This window comes from Catharus ustulatus, chromosome 3 (assembly GCF_009819885.2).
Source record: "Catharus ustulatus isolate bCatUst1 chromosome 3, bCatUst1.pri.v2, whole genome shotgun sequence".
NCBI classification, from domain to species: Eukaryota; Metazoa; Chordata; class Aves; order Passeriformes; family Turdidae; genus Catharus; species Catharus ustulatus.
The window spans coordinates 81379473-81400580 of NC_046223.1; the positions used below are offsets into that span (position 1 = coordinate 81379473).

Sequence of the window (21108 nt, forward strand, 5' to 3'; positions counted from 1 at the left end):
GGCAGGAAATAATTAGTTCCAAGTAGATGAGAAAAGTGAAAGGAATATTTTAAGGAAAAGAAAGTGATTCAGCTGGTTTATGGTGCATATGAAGTTGCCTCAGCTTTTAATTTAACTGTTCAGGGATGGAAATAATTTAAATCACTGTACAAAACCATTTCTTGAAGGAGTCATTGTAAAAAAAGCTTTCTAAATAACCTAACTGATTACTGGCTTATTGGAAGCTCAAATCTATGAAATATTAATTAGTTAATTTGCTTTTTCAGATCTACTAATAGAATGTGGCTGAGTGAAAAAGATACTATAGGGAAGAGAGCGTGTGCGCTAGATCTTGATGAAATCTACCTAGAGAATTATGAGGTTCTTTGAAGTTATAAAAAATATATATACGCATTTCCCAGGAAAGAATTCTTCAATCAGTTGTTCAGTCGGTTGTTAAAGGGTTTGAGATGTGTTTTAATTACATGTACAAACCAGGACAAGCTCAGTCACTGTATAGATGAGTACTCAAGTATGCAATACATGGGGGAAAAAGCAAGGAAGTAAAAAAGAAGGAAGGAAAGATTGATTGATTGATCGATTTTCCAGCATTTTGTCTGTGGCACTTACAAATCTGTAGATCATGCATCTGTATTCTTTGAGAAATGAATAAAGAGTGAACCACTCACCTGCCCCTTGGATTTTTCCATTCTGTTAATTTTCCATTCATTTGAATGACTCTTTACTGGTAACACCTTTGTATTTGAAAGGAAGACAACACTGAAGGCAACATTAACAGCCAGCTAAGTTTTCTTGTTCACCAGCATGATTCAGTGAACAGAGATTAGACATTTCACCCATGTTGTCTACCAGAGTCTTTGGACAAGATGTGCTTCCCCATCGAGTGATGGTGGCTGTGCTACCTGTTCTTATGTAGACTGAAGCAGAGTCCTAAAAGAAAGTGGTTGTGAGTTACATGTGGTATGGGAGCAATGCATAATTCTTAAAGCTGTTACCATGAACAACTTGAGGACTTTTGATAGAGATTTAGTAGGTTCTAATGCTAACAAAGAAATAGAAGACAAACTTAATGCCACTTTGAGAGCACGAAATGTCAAAGATTTTGGTGAAAGCCAATATGATTTTGGAAAGAATTGATTAAATTCATGTTGGTCTAAAATTGGCACTTTGTTTTTCTCCTGAATGAGATACCTGTTCCGATGCTATTTCCTCTCTTACCTTTGTATGCCTCATCAGACTGTCATTTTGCCATTTATTTTTTGGCTTACTTTCCAACTGCCCAGTTCAGATCCTCTGTGATGCACGTTGCAGCAGTGCTCTTTTCCTTCGAGCTGCCTTTGGTAGAAGGAGAGCTGCTAGTGGGTTCTGCTCAGTTGTACTGCTGCCATTGATGATTTGAGTACCATGTCTTCCCAGTTTCCTTTGCTCATTGCTTTCAATTTTTGAAGAATTCTCATTTGTGAACCAAGGCTCCATGAGCTTATTCCCTGTAGGCCATGAAAGGAATGGGTTTTGAAAATTGTTTTCTTGTGCAAATGGGGTGGCAAAATGAGGGATGATCTCATGTAAATAACTTTCAGTGCTGTGTCACACTTGTAACAATGCAAATCTATGAGTTGTGTCTCATTGCTGTGAAAGTGACACCTCCGATTGAAAGGAGCTTTAGAATCTATTAGTTGACAGTTGCTTGTTTTGTTCTAGTGATATCCATAGCATGTTTTCCTCACTATCTAATGCTCAAAAGATAATAAACTCCATTACAAGCCATTACTAATCTGACAAATGCGCATTTTGAACGCTCATACTGATCTGGTGCAATGCGCCAAATGTAGAAAGAGCAGTGTAAAGCTGCTGTTGTTTTATTTCAGATCTTGAAAGGTCAGGACATGCTGCTGAGGCTTAGCAAAGGGTTTTACTGCCTTTTTGTGACTGAGCCATCAAATATCTTGCAGATTTTTGTACCTGTTGTTTATTGGTACATTTTCCAACTGCACCTACTTTTCTCTTTTCTATGACAGAAAAATGAACATTAATTAATGTTTCTTTCAAGGCATCAATCACTTGGAGCAAGGAGTTCACTTAAATGCACAAATCTCATTGCTTTGTCATTAAAAGTATTGTGAACAAAATGATCCAAATGACTTCAGAGGGAAGCTATGTGGAGAACTATAGCTGCCATGTAAAAGCTATAATTAGGGAGTATTTAAATTATTTTACTTAACTTTAAATGTATTTAGGTGTTTAATTCATGTATACTTGAATGCATATTACAGGTTTCCAGCTTTCTATGAACTTTGATTTGGTTAAAACTCTTAAAGCCTGAGAAAAAAAGTTTGAAAACTGCACATTTGAGAAAAAAGATAGTAATTTGATAATATTTTTATGTATCTGTAGGATTCTAAATATTGTGTTATGAAAACTTAGCTTGTTCAAATAATTTGGTGTTTGATTTTAATATTGATTTTTGTAACTTGGCAGGGACAGCCTGTTGGAGACTGTGATTTTAATGTTCGACTTGCATGTATAGAGAAAGAGATTATATTTCCACGACATGAGAAGATGAAAAGTGGCCTCATTGACAAAGCACAGGAACCGTTCAGTGTTCGAAACAAACCATTTTTCGACATCTACACTTCTAGAAAGGTAAGCCTGATTTCAGTTATTTCATGTTTTGGTATTCGAGCCAGGAAAACAGTGGTAGGTATAGGTTTTCCCTCAGTGTTTTTGTTGTGTCTTCTAGTGAATTCCTCTGCTAACCAAATGTTCAGCAATTGTTTTGGGGTGATTGGCACCTTGGGATATCCTGAGAAGTGGGGTTTTTTTAGTTGTATTACTTATCACAGGCTTTTAGAAAACAGTTTCTGAAGTTATCAATAAATCTGATAGTAAAACTTCAAGGACATTGCAATCTGCATTTGAGATGATTGTATTTCAAATGCAGTTCAGTCAACAATTTTTTATCCTAATGTGTTACCACCACCTTAAAAGCATCTTTGAGATACAAATATCTGTACACTTTTAATTCATTGGGATATTTGGTATATGGCTTCTTTGGTGTTTTTTCCTTGGATTTTTTTCTTTTTTTGGTTGGTTTGAGGTGGATGTTTAAGTCATGACACTCTGAAGCCTTCTACATTTTGGAGTTGAGGTTACACATTTTTCTTTTTGTGTAGTGTACATTATAGGGTATGTTTGTCCTCATTTAAATCAGTCTTACTTAGTGAAATATTTTGTTTTTACTACACTTGCAACAGAAAGCTTTATAGGAGGCTTGAGATCTGATCATTGTTTTCAATAGGCAGTAAGTTTTATGTCAATATTTGAGAATTGTTTGTATGCCCTATGATAACCGTAAGAAGTTTTAGGTAGCAGTACCACCATTGATATGGAGTTTTATCTAAGGCAATACTGGCAAACACTTAAGAGAAATAATTATTGGTTCAACATAGATTTCAAATTTATATCTGCTCAAAAGAATAGTGTTCATAAAAATATGTTCTTGAAAGGTCAATATATAAACTAATAATTACTGTTGCTCTTACCTCAAAATACCTTTTTCATTTCATTACTTCTGTGAACTTGATGAATATGATTCCTGTAACACTTCCTTAGGGTAATGAAAAAGCGATTGCATTTTCATATACATCATAACTTTGTGAATTTTTCATTATGCATGGTAAGAATAGACTGTAGGCAATAGTCCAGTCTATTAAAGCATTGCCCTATTCTGAAAAAAGACTATTTAAAAATAGTATTGTTTTGCCCATAGGATCTTTATCCTATTTTTATTCAGTCATCTCTGCAACTATAGCAACAAACGTAGTGATGAATACCTCATCAGTACAGTTGAAAAAGAGAGCAGACTTCCTCTTGCATCAATGATGAATGTCTTGAGAGGGTTTGCCAGCTCTGTGTACAGGACAGCAAGGTCTGCAGGAAGACAAGGAATTCATTCTATCCTCTAAATCTATTCATATCCATCAATCCCTCTCCAGAGACAGGTGCTGCTGAATGGATCCTAAAGAATGACAAGTGGGACCTGCTGAGGTGGATCCTTCTCCTTCTGTTCAATAAACCATTTTTCTTTTCCAAGGCTGGATCCTTTCATCTTTAGAAAGCATCTAACAGGATCCTTCCTTTCTTGACTATGAGCAGCTTTGTGGTGCTTGTTTGCTGCCTGAGGTTAAACCATCACAAGCTCCTTAAAGATTTGCACCCTTGAGTGGTCTCAGAAAAGCTGTGGTTTTTTAAGCCTGAGTTTCTTCCCTACTTCCCAGAGTATTTCACTGAGAGATGTGGCCTCTTAAGTCACCCCCAAGACTTGTTGTTTTCTGAGATCAATGGAGGTAGCAGTCCTTGGTCGCAGATAAGATGGCTCTCTGCACCAGCATATTCAAGACTGAGAAAGTGGAAAGCCCATACCTGGCCAGCAGAGGTTTCATCCAAACTTTTGGAATATGATTTGAAGTTTTGGCTGGTTTTTTGATTTTTTTTTTGTTTTGGTTTGGTTTTTAAATTTTTTTTGTTTTTGGTGGGGTTTTTTTCCAATACAGCTGGGGTTTGCTTGGGATCAAGGAAATAATCAAGTGTACTTCATCACATCTTATTTTTGTTATGAGAATCTTTAATTTTTGGAACTTGTTCTCAGGATACAGTTTGAACCTCACAAAAGAGAATGCCCTAGACCTCTTTTTCAGTACCTCCCTTCAGCATTCCTTTCTATGATCTGAGTTAAGACATTCAATTCCATTCTTTTTATGAAAATATTGTATCAGTAAATGTGTGTTAGGTTGTGTGGACTGTAGAAAGATTACTCAAAAGGCTCAGTGCTATATTTCATAGCAGAAAAAGTGGCTAAAACTTTTAATTATACCAGAAAAAATGAGTGTTTTCCTTGTAGACTTAGTTCTTTTCAGTGAAAAAATTGAATAATTACTTGAAACAGCAGTAAACTTTGCACTGTGTTATATAATGCATCCAATAATGAAAATGTTCTTAGAGTTATGGATTTGGAACTTTTAATACCAGAGTTAGGTACTGACTTGTTTTTTTTTTTAATCTGAAAATCAATTTATTGTGAAATGAAATACACTTTTAAAGTGCAGTTATAAAGTATGGCAGTATTTGTAGTTGTGTATGGAGATTTAGTTTTGGATTTTGGAAATAAGGGCTATGTCTTTATAATGTTGGCTTCAGTGTTATTTTAAGATGTTTGGATGGACTTGTATTTTTTGTAAGACTGAGTTTTAGTGGCAAGACAAAAGAAATGGACAATCACTGGGGAACAGGTTGTATGTTCTCAGAGTCTCTAAAAATGTTGTCTTGTTGAACTCTGATATTGATGAAGTAAGCAGTATCACTAAAATTATTTTCCTCTGTAATCAGTTAAGCACAGATTAATATTTTAGCGTTAGCTGGGAACACATTTATTCAGTGATAGATTTTTTCTTTTAGTGTAACTAACAGTTTCTCTTAGACATTTTTGAGCAAAGTTGAGTTTTTGGTGTTCATCATTACTCTTGCATGATTGGTCACTTTAGTTACATAGTTTGCTTTCTTTGCATTTATTGGATTGCATCAGAACTCAAGGAGATGATATGGTCAAATTCTCCCACACATTGTGTAAGTATTGCAGCAGTGGAAGAAGCTGAGTTTTAGGTTAGTGCTTTAAATGCTTCATACTCTTAGGCTTTCAAACTTGGCCTTGTATTTACAGGAGTATTAGGCTTTTCAGCACTACATTATTTTCATTATATTGAACAGGAAGTACAGGTGCATAGAAATAATTATATTCTTGGAAATGGGCCAACTCTTGGCATTCCTTGCTTAAACCAACTCACAGTTCTCTTGTGAGACTTTTTTCTTTGGACTGTTTCTGTCTAGATGTCATCACTAAAGCTCATTGTCTAATGAAAATTCTGTCTAGCAGGAGTAGGCAAAAAGTTCCTTTCTGTGCAGTCTGTGGTTCCATGGAGAATTGTGCCCATCACTCTCAATGGAACAATAGGGCTAAAGGCTAAACAGTGATACAGGTCAAATGAACAACCTTTTGCAAATGTTAGCACGCTGTATGTCAGTGACTTGTCAGTTCTTAGACTATTATCTGGTTTTAAAATGACAGCTTGTCCTAAAGGAATTAGAGAGAAGGTAATCACTGCTAGAAGATTAAATGGTCTAGGATCTTCTTAAAAGTTTTCAGTCAAATCTGTGAACTGACAGGTGACTTACTTTGTTCTCCTGGTTTATCTGACATTTGGATTTTTATTTTTACTCTTTAAAACTGCTTTTGTTGTTGTTAGGAGAGGTGGAATATTTAGAGTTTATACCAATAAAGGTATGGCTCCTGTTGAGATGGTTTGCTTTGGAAAATTAAGCGGGTGTGGATCTCTGATGATGCAGGAGACTGTGTAAGTGCAAGCTTTGTTGATGTTGATGTATTTTGCAGGCAGCTGAGGCCCCTGTAAGGTAGTGTTTGCGTGCCCTGGAAGAGTGAACCCTGATAAAGGGCAGAATATGCAGACATTGCTCATCTGTGTCTGCCAAGAGAGTTGTTAACCAAAACTGACTGAAAGTGACAAAACCCTGTCTTATATCTGCAAGCTGCCTATGGACAACACGTGGAGAAGCTTTGCAGTCATGGGACAGAAGAGAGAAGAATTGCTTGGCAACAATGATGGATGCAAAGTGTCAAATACTCTGTTTATTGAAGATCTTGAATTCTGGATCTCAGTGGAGAGGGAATGTTACCATCTGGAGGTTTTTTATTGCCAAGAAGACTTGTTTCCTCGATTTTTGTTTTTGTTTTGATTTTCTGTGCCTTCAGGAGTAGTTTAATCATCTCACCTTTCAATCCTGCATTTCCTGACCTAGAGTTGGCAGATATTCTTTGGTGTCTGCCCTACATCATATTCCTCACTCCATCTGTTCCGTTCCAGGGTTTTGGCCTATTTATCATCTAACCACCTTTTAATTGTCTTCCAACCTATGTCCCCTCTACCATTTTGTTTCTGTTTGTCTTTATTTCTTACATTTCTTCTTCACTTAGTCCTGTTCCATCTCCTCAAGAATGGAAAGTTTAATGGCGTAGAAGCAATATTGCCTTATTCTACCCTTCGAGGCTTTTGTGCTGGTGTAACCTTTACTTAAATCTTCTTTTTGGCATACTTTTCTTCCTATAAACACAAATAATCATTGACCTGAGGAACCTAGTAAACAAATAGTGAATAAGAAGCTGCAAAAATGTTGCTTTACACTAGAATTTCAAATCTTCGCTTGGCAGCTGTCTTATATCCCAGCATGTAGTACTTCAGCCTGATTGTTCAAAGTTATTTTACCACATGAATTGTAAAGGTAAGTACAGGCAATCAGCCCAAGTGGAAGCTTTGTAAATTGTAAGATGAAATAGGTGACTAAACTGCAGATCTTGAGCTGAATGTAGGTTACTGCCACTTGAAATTCAGTGCTTGAACTGGAGCTATTTCATGTAGCCGACTGCAGCACTGTAGTGATGTGAATACTATTTGATAATTTCTGTCAGTGGGAGATTGAGGGTAGCAGAGGCTACCTGGTGGGGTGTCCAGCTGTCTCTGACTGTTCCTTTGCTTTCTGTGGGACAGGGATGAAGCAGCTGCTTACTTAGATTTGGGTTCCCTCATGCTAGGGCAGGCATTGACTCAGCTGTGGCTAACTTCTCAGCCTCCTTGCTTTGCGGGAGGCACTTAAGGAGATCCATTCATGAGCAAGAATCTCGGTTCCTTTCCTAGAGTAAACAGAAGAGGATTAGGCTACTTATTTTTGGTTATCATTATTTGTGATGTTGAAGGTCAAGTATAGTATTTCAACATGGTAAAATTTTGGTTGGAAGTTTTTTTTCTTTTCATTTAAGAAATTATTCACACATTAGTTACATTTCATATTTTTCAGAAAGTGATCTACTGAAGTTAAAACAAACAGTCTTGGATCCATTTCCATGAAGGATTATTTTCATAACTTATGACCCTGTTAGATATTGCTAGTGGTGCAAATTAAATTAATGTAGAATAATTCAGATGTGGAATATGTACATTAATTTCACTACTATAAGGCGCACCAGATTATAAGGCACACTTCTGGGTTCGGACCAAAATTTTAGTCAAAAGGGTGCCCCTTATAGTCGTGAAATTACTGTAATTAAATTCTGACTTGTCAAACTATATCGTGAGAAAAAAACCAATGAAACTAGTGGAAAAATAAAGGCTTATGGATGAAGTGTTCTACTTGGTGCACATTGTAAGTTTAAACATCAGGACAGTACACAGCTTAGCTTTTAACACTTTAACATTAGATTTGAGCATTCTAACACTTTTGTAAATGATTTCTTCTGTATTTCATGAATGGAAATATTATATACCTTTCTAAGTAGGAAAAGTGTCTTAAACAGTGATTTCTTCTTTCAGTGTTATGATGTATTACCAAAGCAGGGAAATGCAAATCTGTTTGGACCTAATTACCAATTGGTATGGCAGTATGGGCAGTTGAATTGTATATTTGATATCTTCTGAATTAGTTAGAAGACTCAGCTGTGGTGACTAAGTGGGTCACTCCACTCATTAATTGAGGGGCAACTGAATAACACTGTCCATTGTGCCACTTCACAGCCTGTCACTTTCCAAACTGCCTTCTGGCAATGCAGCTCCATAGGGAAGCCATCAGCCTTCTCGTGTTGGAATGACATTCGAGAGACATGCGCTTAATTTGGATAAAATGAATAAAAGTACAAAGAAAATTGTAAAGATGGGGTTGAAATTTAAAGCAATTTATTATGATGCAAGATTATAAGACATTGCTGCTAGCTGTTTCTTTTCTTGTGATATGCCCAGTTTTGAGAAAAAAAATGCCAAAGCCAGACCTTGTACAAAATTAATCTTCAAAATAAAGAAATTACAAAATCTTAGCATTTTACTATTATCACTTTACAGTTTTAATTTCAGCTTTGTAGCAAATATAGCCCTGAAGTGCCACTGTATAGCAGAAGAATCAGTTTTTTTTTTAGCATCCAGAATAGAACGTTAAACCTTAATTTTTGTGTTAAAATCAATGACTCAGGCCTAGTACAAAATAGCCCAGTTTGAATCAGGAATTGTAACAGTAAATGTATGAAAACAGCATATTCTTATAGATCAGTTTTGTGTCTAATTGAATTATTGTGTATATAGTTTTGTCTTTGTTGACAAGTCTTATTAGAAACGCTTAATAAAACAAAATCCTTAATTATCTGACTTAATTAAAACAGGCCTATTCATGATTTTGACAACCAGAGGCCAGATTATCTTGGAACAGTTTACACAGGGGCTGGATAACAGATTTACACAGGGGCTGGGTAACAGATAAACCTTATCAAGTATGTAACAATAGAAGATCATTCAGCCCCATTGTACTCGGCCCAGTGCCATTCTTTTCTTTGACATCAGAAGAGCTATTGAATGTAGTATTTGGTCAAATCCAGAGTATTAGGGAGCTTGCAAGCATCAGTGTGATGAGAGCCTTGCTCAGTTGAAGACATTACAGACTTTACCAAGCATCTTTCATTCATTTGGGAATGTCATGGATTGCAGCTAATTTGTTAATAGATCCAAGTGTTTGCTAGTGAAACCTATTAAACTTCCTCCAGCTTCTGCAAGACTGTAATCTCAGATGAATGTGTTCTGCCAAGTAGACAGAAGAGTGTAGGGAGAGAGATGTGGGCAACATTCCCATGCTTAAAAGAAAGTGAAGGCACTGTGCAGTTTGCAACAGAGAACTATGAAGAGCACAGTAAATGAAATGGCCAAGCTGTGAAGTATATTGCTGTTTCCATCAGGAAAAATAAATACTGCTGTTTGGCAGGATCATTCCTGCAAAGCTTCGAGGAATCCATGTTTCTCTCATTTTGAAGCTATCACAAAAGTCAAAGTTTCTTGGAGGAGCTTATTTCTCTTATTTGAAGGAAGCATTTGAAAACGTTGTAGTTAATTGATGTCAGTTTCTCATTTGTGTTTTTGAGAAGAGATTGACAGTGAGAAGTGCCTCATACTTATTTTGAATTCAGGAATGCAGATGTGCTGTCAAATTAAGCATTAATACATATAGTGCTTGTGTTATTCATGGGTATTGTTTTGAATATATTAGGTGCATAACCTTTGGAGTTGTTCACTCAGAACCAGCACATGGGTGATAGCTCAGTGGGGCTTTTACTGTAGCATGCTCTTGGTTTTTCTAAAATGTCTCCAAATAATTAAGAAACATGGCATATACCTAATGTTATTAGCATATTTGAAGAGTGCTGTTAATTAATTAAAAAAAAAATTAGAACCATCAAACTTGATTCCCTGCCACCCTCACAATGAATTATACTCTTGTTCACAATAGCATTTTTTCCTGTGTGGCTGAATAGTGAAATCAAGCTACTGTGGTTCTTAGACATGAACATCCAAGGTTGCATCCTGACACACACTACAGCGACTTTCAACTACTCATAAATCTGGAAGTGACTTTTCTTTGAGTCTTTTGGAGGGGTAGTAGATTTAAGAAACAGCTTTCAGTAAATGATGTATATGATTTCTCTTAAGTTCTCTATGAAAAATGCGGACTCTAAAACTACCTTGTGAAAATGTTCCAGTAGGAACTAGGAAACCACCTAAAGTCCGATGTGTGAAACAACTTTTTTCCTAATAGGTGCATCATGGCACAAAGCAAGTTGCAGAGAGAGGGGATGAGTCTGTTTGGCTTTCTTGCTTGGAGATGTTGTTCATTTCCTATCACATGAGTATAAACTGGAATGTCTATTGCCTTCCTCTTCTGGAAAAAATATATGGACTCAGTGGAGACTTCTCTGCAGAATTGCTGTTCTTAAAGATAATGAAGTGTGGTGTCATTAGAATGCTAATGATCAGTCTTTAGTAGTTTGGGCCCTTGTCAGTCACTGGCTATGAAATTGTAGGGGCAAAAGATGCAGAAGACACTCTGCAGTGATTGTGGTTCTTGGAATTGTATTATTTTTGGTGTATGGTCTGCTGACTAATATTAAGTCTTCAGCGTATTTGACTTTTACAGACACAAAAGAGTGTGAGAACCCTGCACATCACACTTTCCAGCAGGAAACAGAATACAGTAATTTCACAATTATAAACTGCACCATTTTGACTAAAATTTTGGTCTGAACCCGAAGTGTGGCTTATCATCAGGTGCGGCTTATATATGGACAAAGAATGAAAAGTTGCTGTTTTAGTTTGGAGGACAGGTGTCTGCTGAGAAAGGCAGGAGCTTCTCTTTGGAATGGAGAATGTAAACCCCCTCCCTCCAAATTATTATAATTTTGAAATCAAAGAGCTTTCAGGCAAAATATGGGAATTAGGAATAACAGTTATTTTCTAGGGAAATTAAAATAGAAATATAGTACTACAAAGAAACAAACTCCAAACCCTGACAAAGAGTACAACCTGACACCCTATCAGGCAGGGTGTTGGTAGCAGTCCCATTAAATGGTGGCTGCATCCTCTTGCAGTGACAGATGTGATTCAGTTGAAGCAGTGCTCCTGCAGAAGGTGCAGTTTCCCTCTAAAGGTCCAGTGGTGATGTGGAGAAATCTGGTTTTCCTCTGGAGTCCAGTGGAGAAAGGGGCTCCCTTAGTGTCCCAAAACCTCTGTTTTTATCTTGGTAAGAAATGTTGGGCTCTTCCCCCTGGCTGGAGCAACTTCCAATGGGATGAAGTAATTTTGTCAGTCACACAGTGGGACTCAATGGGCCATTAGCAGAAAATGACTCGCTGGAGGCAGGATGGGTTGTGAAAAGATAGAACAATGCTGTGCCTGATTTGAATGGATGGCCCATTAGCAGAATATCTCCCACAGAGATAAGGATCACTGCCCCCACCCTCAACAGATGGTGACAGAATAGATACCTTTTATCACACTCTGTATTGTAACATGCAGCTTATAATCAGGTGCGGCTTATAATTGTGAAATTACTTACTTGGAGCTAAAGTGCCGACTGCAGGTACCAGTGGCAGCCTAGATCTGCAGTCTTTCAGCTTCATTCCAATGGAATGCAATAGGACCAACAGGTGAGAACACGTTTATAATAGGGCTGAGAAGGCTGTTGTAGCTATGAGATAAGTAAATGTTTCTTTCAATGCTCCTGCTGAGTTTCTAACTAGTTGTAGACAGAGGAGAGTATATAGTTGATGGACCAAACCCAGAATTAGGTCACCTTCCTTCCTCTCTGTGCATGCACCTGTCTGTTGCCAGTTCATGTTATTTCAGCCTTACTGCTCACAGTGTTACTAGTGCAGAGCTTGTGGAGGTTCCGTGGAAATGTCCAGGTGACTTCTTGTCCTGCTGTAATGGGCTGTACATGGGAGAGGTGACCCCTGGTAAAACTGGCCTCCCATGAAGTGCTGGGAAATGCTAGAAAGTGACCTTCCCACAAAAGGATTTCTTCTTGTCATTATCTGTAATTAGAACAAATAGAAGGCTGTCAGTGGATTTTTTTTGTGAAATATGAATTTCAGATTGACATCCTCTAAACAGTGTTTTGCCATTAGGACCATATGCATTTGAATAACAAGAGTGATGCTCTGAAGGATAAAGCAGTGTATTCTCTACAGGAATGCTTGCTAAACATCCATGGAGGAGTGTAGAGAGGAAGCGACACATATTCCTCTTGCAAAAAAAATATTTGTTGCTAGAAACTGGTCAGTCTATGAAGTATTCAGTATTATTAAACATACCTTTGTTTGACCTCTAAAAAGTGGGAAACATGCCTTGCATGCTCAGTTTTTTGGGCTACAAGTTTCTTACCTTTAGCACTTCTTTAATACTGGATTGTGGTCTAGTGTGTTTAAAATTTTTAGGGTATTCCTTATGGTATTCTTAAAATGTATTTCAGTGACCAGTTGTAGCCAATGTGTTTTTGTTGTGGCTGTTGGCTATTCCTACACCTAACAGATGGCACTCATGTACATTGACAGGTTGTGGGATAGCTGAGCATTACTAATAAAACCTATCACATGTTAAACTTGACCTGACATTAATCAAGTTTTGAATGCTACAAATGATTCATGGATAATAATTAGTCTCTTGATCATATTAGTGAACATCAGTCTCACAATGCTGCCATTATCTGCTTTCATTCTTGTAAGGAAAAAATCTATTGCCATAATTAGGTGTTTTTCTTGTCATTTGAGCCAAAATATTCTGTATGATTAACTTGGTGAGGAGGTTATTTTTAGCCTTTCGTTATGATTGATTTCAGAGCTTCTAGTAAATTAACAAACAGAAAGATTTTTCCATAAAATAATATTTTATTAAAAGTATGTGTTTTTAAGTTTTATCAACTGAAAAAATTCCCATTCTTTCGTATATTTTTCATCAACATATGATTCAGCTGTTGCCAGAGATTACACAGTTCAAAATAGTAGTGATTTTGTTAAACAGGTGAACCTTGGGAGTTTACTTTTACTGTTTTTGTTTAGTTAGTGAGTTACTCGTTGACATCAAGTGCTTTCAAGACATGTTCATACAGAAAAATAGTGTTTGCAGCTTCTCTCTGTTTTTGTCTAGAATTAACATCTTGAACCGATGGCTGTGTGAAAGCTAGGATTTGAGCTTTGAGCATAAATTTTTTTTAAAGGATTTTGACACCATTTTGCAGCTCTGATTTTACAGCCCAAAAGCATGAAATTTCTTTTAAGTAATGAGCAAGTGAGAAGTTTACACTTTGTGTTCCTTATGCAGTTAGGGCAAAGTAGATAATTTCACTGGTTACTGAAAATGTAACAGTTATCTTCAATATGTGTTGGTTCCTAATTAGCATAGGAAACTTCTGTAAGCAATTACTACTTTGAGAGCTCAGTTTTTAATTTATTTTCTACAGTTTTTGATCCTTCTTTTCCTTTATGCATATTTTAGATCATTGGCATGGGCCAGGAAATATTTTGTTACTTCATGATTTTTTCTGAGCATGTTAGTTTAAGAATATTTAGTATAAGCTGTGGTTTTCTGACTGTATTCTCAGTTATTATGATGGATTTTCTTTCTTGCCTTTTATTGCTGGTAAGATACAACCAAATACAATCACTAATGAAGGAGGATGCATTGTAGAATTGGACGTTACCCTGATGAAGATACACTTCAACTGATACTGTTCTTACCTCATTTATTCGACATAAGGTAGCATATCATATTTTGATTAGGAAATGAGACAAATCGGGTCATGTTAAATTATTGAAAATCTGCTTTTCAACATTTTTGTAGGTCATTTGGAGGAAAAACTTGAAATCATATAAATGACAGATCACTTGTCGTTTTGAGAGGGAAATAAATGTTAACACTGAAGCAGAAAACTTTACTTTATGACCATGTGTTAAGTCACGTTCCTGAGACCATGGGCTGTGATTTCAGGATCTTCAGAGTAACTTGGAAGGAGACGCTTGGAGGCAAGCGATTGTAATAAGCGATTGGCTGATGAAATATTTTGGCAAGTGCACAGGTATCCAGAGATCTCAAAAGGAGACTCCTGTGGAAGAGAACAGGGAGTGCATTTTTTCTTGCTACTGTGGCCCTTCTGGAATATTCTGTCTAGTCTAAATGGCATGGTTTCAGTTGATTAAAAAATGGTGTCTGTAGGATATCTTCTGAGGACACACTGAAATATTTGAAAAGTTAAATCTGCTTCTTTGTGAAATGTTTGAAATTTGAACCTCATTTCTAAAAAAAACCTCTAAGAGATTTCTTGGTCAGAGTCTAAAAAGAGAAGCAAGGAAGAAAAAAATTGCTGAGAAATAGGAATTAATTTTTTAATTACACAGGCAGTACTTCATTGGACAGCTTAATGAAGATTGTGGTTCTCCATCACAGCATACTGTAATTTGATATTGCACAGTTTTCCAAATAAATTACTTGACACTTGAACATATCACTTGAAGAGGAACTTAAATATGCATGAGAGGAGAAGATTTCATACTCTGAGCTGTCTGAAAGTTGGTCTGAAATGGTGATCCAGGTTATTTCTGGTTTGGAGTGGGGTGGGTAGGAAGCAGTAGAACTGCCAGAGGTGTGTCTTTGATTCTCTCACATCTGCCCCCAGATTGTTAATTTACACTAGGTTCATTTAGATCCACTGTTCTACTTGCAATGCAATGTTAGATGAGATGATTGGTATCTGGAATGTGAAAAAGATAAAAGTCTGCATGGATTGAATTTCATGTGTTTGTTTTTGACTTTTTTCCTTTTTTAAATCTATATTTTAGAAGGTGTGTGCTCCCTTTAATTCCCAAAACCATGAATTCCCCAGAGTCACTAAAGATTGTTCTGAAAGTTTTAGCATATATTTGTGGTAATTCAGTCAGTGAACCAAAAGCAAAACTTCTCTGAACACTTTGTTTTGGGCTCTATTTCTGTTAAAATGTGAACTAGCCAACTTCTATTTGTGGAAAGTTTGAGATTCCCTGTTTTGTTTTTAAATAATATATGAAACTTTTCTCCCCTATGGTATAGTTACTCACATGCTATTTGACGCTTTTTTTGCTTTGAGACTGAAAGCAGCTGTTCCGTTCTTGATACCTTCTCTGCTTTTTGACTCAAAACAAACCAAAGATGACATGATGCTGTAGGACAGGGGAAACTGGAAAGATTCAGGTGAGGAGGAAGGAGCAGAGACCACACAACTTCCCTCAGTTGACATTAAGCTGCATTTGATACTATTTCGAAGCATTGCACAGCAGCCTGCATATCATCTGAAAGGAAGCTTGTACCCCACCAAATGCATGCTTAGTTCTTTTGTACAAGGCTTCCTTTTCAAAGTATACTGTTTGAAAGCTGAATTTTAGAGTGTTAGTAGTTTGGATGATGACTCCATAATTTTCTGATATAGACTGATTTATTTTTGGAAAGTGTGATATTTTTGCATTATTTTAACTGATTTTAGCATAAAAATCATTCTGTGGGATTTCTGATGTCATTCAAAAACAGGATTTCTGAAGATTTATGTAGTAGGTTATCTACAGAGATGTATGAGCTCATGTTTATAAAACTCTACAGGTTGTCATGGTGTGAGAATTTCTTTGAGGCTGATGGTGAGGGCTGTCATCCTTGGAGAAAGGGGTAGTCCTTTAAGTTGGACTGAAAGCTAAGACAGTGAAGATGCTAGCTCTGTGAAGTTACAATGACTGTAGGCCCATGTATGAAGGTGTTTTATGTTCTGGATGACTGGCAATTCAATTAATAGTTTATTTATTATTAGTAACTAATGCTGAAGAGGGAAGTGTGTTTCCTGTCACAGCTCTCTGTAGAGTGAATAGGTCCAGATGATCAGTAATTTGAAGGTGGATCTGGAAGACTCCATAGGGACTGCAGGCAGAGTTGTTCTATCTTGAAGTGAAGCATATAGCAGTTATGAAATTGAAAAAGCAAGGAAAAGGGACATGTATTTGTCTCGTATTATAACATTCAAAGGGATTTTTATTCTGTATCCCTAAGTATTTCAGGAGACTAACAAGCAGTGTCAGTTTTGAATCAGAAATACAAAATGGTTAGCAGTGTTTGTATATTATGACACAGGAGATCAATAATTGCAATGTGTTTGCAAGGACCTTAGTAAAATTATTTTGTAGAAAGGCAGTATGACTTTGCAGAGTCATCATTATGTGTTGGAATCCTCATATCTCACATTGTATTGTGTTTCCATGAGTTTTTTTTGTTTTAGTTTTGGTTTTTTGTGTTTTGTTTTGGTTTTGGTGGGGTTTTTTTGTTTTGGTTTGGTTTTTTTGGTGTTTTTTTTTTTTTTTTTTTTTTTGGCAGGGGGAAGGAAAAGGCACAGTAATACCTGCTGGACTTATTTATTTTGTGAATTATATAATATCTGCCCGCTCATAAATTATGTGTCTTGGTTCAGAAATACTACTGAAAACCTACTAGCATTGTATGGAATCTGTATGCGCCTAATTTTTTCCCTCTTCCTACTGAAGGAGCAAAGTGATTTCTCTGTTGGTATAAGTACAGAGAGATCTCTAAAGTGTGAATTTTCAATTATCCACAGAGGAACTGCTGACTGGTTCAGTGTTTTAACAAAATTTGCTTTACCAAATTATTGGTACTCTTTTGGTGACATACCTCTTCTCAGTGGTTAAGGAGCAGGGAGAAGTCCTGTTAGTCATTATGTAGGTCCACTCAAGCCATGCAGTTATGTCATTTTATTTGCTTAGAGAAGTGTTATTAGATGTAGCGATAATTTTAACTTTAGTTAAAAAGTATGAAAGGAAAAGTTTTAAATAATAAACTTTAATATGAGTATGTGGCTTACTGCAGTGTTCATGGGGAAGAAGGAAGCTGAAAAGAGTGAACGAAGGGGATCTCAGGTAGAAATAGATGCCATGAGGCAACAAGGAATTGGGTGCCAGAAGAGCTGGTTCCCATGCATCATTTAACCATCTTTTATAAAATGTCATTGAGATGCATTGCACTTTATCTGATCCATGGCAGTCATCCCAGTCAAGCAGGTGTGCCATTTATCATGGCACTGATTAAAAAAGACCATTCTGTTGAAGTTAATTAGAAATTTGAACATGTGGAATGTTGAACGTTTTTTAAGAGATGAACCATGACATTTGCATTAGAAGTTCATAAACTGAAAAAAATTTTTAGAGTCAAAAATACTTGCTTGTATGTCAAACATTCCTTTCCTCCTCATTTCTGTGTGATTCCAAACCTTCTGCAATATTCAATGTCTGTGTATTTTGCTGTTCACGGACAACCTTTACATAGTTTAATTTTCAAGAAAATTTTAATGGGAATAATGTCAGAGAAAATGTACGTTCTTTCCTCCATTCCCTCCCCCCAGTTGCTAATCTAGTCAAAATTGCTTTCTAGAGAGGGTATTATCATTCAAATACATTTAAGTGACTTAAATGAGAATGAAAGTAGAATAACTACAAGTAAAGAAGTATAGTTATCTGTCGAGGCTTGCTCTGGATTTAAAATCCTTTTGTCTTTGGTTGCTAATGGTGCTTGGGAGGAGCTGTCTTAGTGAAAACACTGTGGAACCTCCAAGCTGAGAACGTTTGACTCTGAAACTGGGTGGCAGCTTGTTGGGGCAGATTCCTTTACATTTTGTAATTCTAGCTAAGTAGTGAATGAAAAGTATCAGAATATGTTTCTGAAATGGTACAATTTTAGTTTATATTTTTCTCTCCATTTATCAAGTTGTAATAGTACTTTATTGTAGTTTTCTAAAACTACTTGTTCACTGGAGTGGAGAGAGTTACAGGCCAAACAGCGTGATAATTATTTTCTGCTTTTCTACGTACTCCAACTTCAAAGATTGTTTCCATATTCTTAAGTTTTATTTTGGGAAGGAATACACAATTTGATTCTGTAAGCTCCAACACCGAAGTAACTGTCTCCTCATACTGTAATTCCCTTAAGAACTTCAAAAAGAGGCAGAAACAGAGGTGATTGATTTTTTTCTTTGCCATTTTGGTTAATGTCTTTTGATAAGTTAGTCAGAAATTTATAAAAAGCAGTCTTAACGAATTTGAAGTTTCCGTTTTGTTTTTGTTTGCTTGTTTTCTAGTATTGCTATTCCTTAATATTAACATTATTCAGTGAGAGTTTTTTTTGGTACCTGAATTTAATGTAATCAGTCTTGTGCATTTTTTGAGTTTGAACCATACTCTTATTACAGATGGCTGGCCAGTCAGTTTTGGAACTGCTGAGTAACTTGCAGGTGATCCACAGAAGACTTAGCTTGTGTAGAAATTTATAAGCCCTACTATTTAAACAACATTTTGACATTTGTTTAAATATTTTTCCTATACAATCATTGCTCTAATAAAAGCAAAGACTAATGATAGATTTATGAAAGAATTTGAGATTGTTTTATTGTTATTTCGTGTAGTCATATGGTAGCAGATGTATTACATTGTAAATTTTAGCAGTAAATTTCAAGATAGCAGGAGGTTGCAACAGCAAGGTGCAGCTTCAAGTTTCAATTCTGGGATTTCTCTTCTGAAAAATTGTGTTTCATTGGAATTAAATATTCTTAAAGTATTTACCACTTGAGAGTACTCTTACAGTGTGTTTTTTCCAGTTAAATTGTATCTAAAAGTGTAATAGTGAAAGCTTTCTTTGTTGCTTGAGCTATAGGCACAAATATAGGCTAATGACTGAGTAAGAGAAAAAGGCAGGTTTTTATAGCAAAATGATCAGTCATTCTGTGCAGTTACAGGTTAAAGTGAAATATGTCAAATCATTACTGTTTGAAGTATTTGGCCATCAGGCTTTTGATCCATTAAACATAAAATTGCATTGCTTTTAGTGTACAACCTTAGTAGGATACAAATGTTAGTTCTTAGCTCCCTTCATACTTTATTGACTTAGTTTGAATAATTTAGTCATAATTTGGTCAGCAGGTCATTGAGTTGAGCTCTAGAAAGGAAATTGTACAAAATTAGCAGACCAGGCCAAAATGATGCTTTTAAACCTGGCTGTGATTTACTGGTTCTGTATTCTCTATGTTTTATCATCATGTGGTTACTTTTATGCCCTAGTTTTTTCAAATATTACTAAAAGTATCTAATACTTCAGGATGGATTCTTCATTTCAACATATAACATAAATTGAAATTTAATAAAGAGATATTTTGGTAATTTTCCTAATTTTTTCTATTACTTGTCAGTTGTAATTTTCCTTGGTTATTTGCTTTTCCTTAGGCAAGTAATAATTTAATATGGAAGAATATAATAAATTCTCATAACTGTTGACTGGCTGATTTCAGTGGTTTGTTTACTTAGATGGTTTTTCTCTGGTAAATTCATCTTGATGGATATATTTACCTCCATATGGAATTCACAGTCTTTGAAAGCATAAAATAGAATACTCAAGATACAGATGAATTCAAAGAGTTGTTTTAGAGTCATGTAGCTATGTTACTGGTTTATGCCTTAGTTAGGAAGTCTGTCAAACACGAATTTCAAATGATGCCCTGAAGTATTTTTCAGGAAAAAAGTTCAATCTAAAGTGAGTGCTACTTGTGTGTTAAAATGGCAAATGGATTTTTTAATTTGCCCACAAATGACTTTAGTTTTAGAGTCATGTAGCTATGTTACTGGTTTATGCCTTAGTTAGGAAGTCTGTCAAACACGAATTTCAAATGATGCCCTGAAGTATTTTTCAGGAAAAAAGTTCAATCTAAAGTGAGTGCTACTTGTGTGTTAAAATGGCAAATGGATTTTTTAATTTGCCCACAAATGACTTTAGTTCTGTATTAGAATTGGTATTTCTTCATTTTTTAGTATATAGAATCATCTTGGTTTCTAAGTATTTCTTTTTGGACAAAGGATTTTTCTAGCCTTGAGCATTCTTTGTAGAAACTGCTACTTCATTGACGTTGACATTTCCCAAGCTCTAATGTTTAACCATAAATAAGCTGTTTACTGGCAAGTGATTGCAGAATCAACATATAATCCACTGCTACTCACTTTGATGTGCATTTCTCTGTGGAAAAAGGATTTCTTTCTCTTTTGTTCTACAGCTCCTGGAAGGAAACTTTGCCAGAGAAGTTAGCCATGAAGTGGATGGACTGATATTTCAGCCTACAGGAGTAAGTAGCATAAAGAATGTGTTTTTCTCCCTTTAATCCCAGATGAAATTCTCTCTCTCCCTCCCCTCATCCATCAACTAGCTAATCTTTGTTTTGTCCCAGATTACTTTGCAGTGTTGTTTCTGAGTAGTTGTTATCTCATTTGTGATATGTGTGATTTCTTACTAATCAATGGTGGTAGTTCTCAGGTGTTTTTTTAGAGTATGTGCTATGGATGTGCTGCTAAATAATGAAGTATTTTCTAGGACTGCATGAATTCCATGAATCTTTCAACCATTGATTTGAGCTCATATTATTTTCCTTTTTCAAGGATGTTCACACATTAAAATTTCATTAAAATTTGTGGCTCATGTTGTTTTACCGCAATTGGAGCATGATAAATTTTTGAGCAATGTCTGCCAGTGTAAAGGTATATGAGTGGCCTGGGGAGAAGTTACCAGAAGTACTGCAGACAACCAAAAAAAATTATGCCAGTGATTCTCAAGCTAGCATGGT

The 21108-nt window shown here is 36.0% G+C and overlaps 1 protein-coding gene across 1 annotated transcript in view; it reads left to right on the forward strand.

Moving 5' to 3' along the window:
* The window catches only part of RNGTT (RNA guanylyltransferase and 5'-phosphatase), a 176002-nt gene that overhangs the window by 62653 nt on the left and 92241 nt on the right, over positions 1–21108 (forward strand). The window contains exons 11-12 of the mRNA XM_033055808.1: positions 2479–2643; positions 20545–20613. Of these exons, the coding sequence (XP_032911699.1) occupies positions 2479–2643; positions 20545–20613 (234 nt within the window). The remainder of the gene's footprint in view (positions 1–2478; positions 2644–20544; positions 20614–21108) is intronic.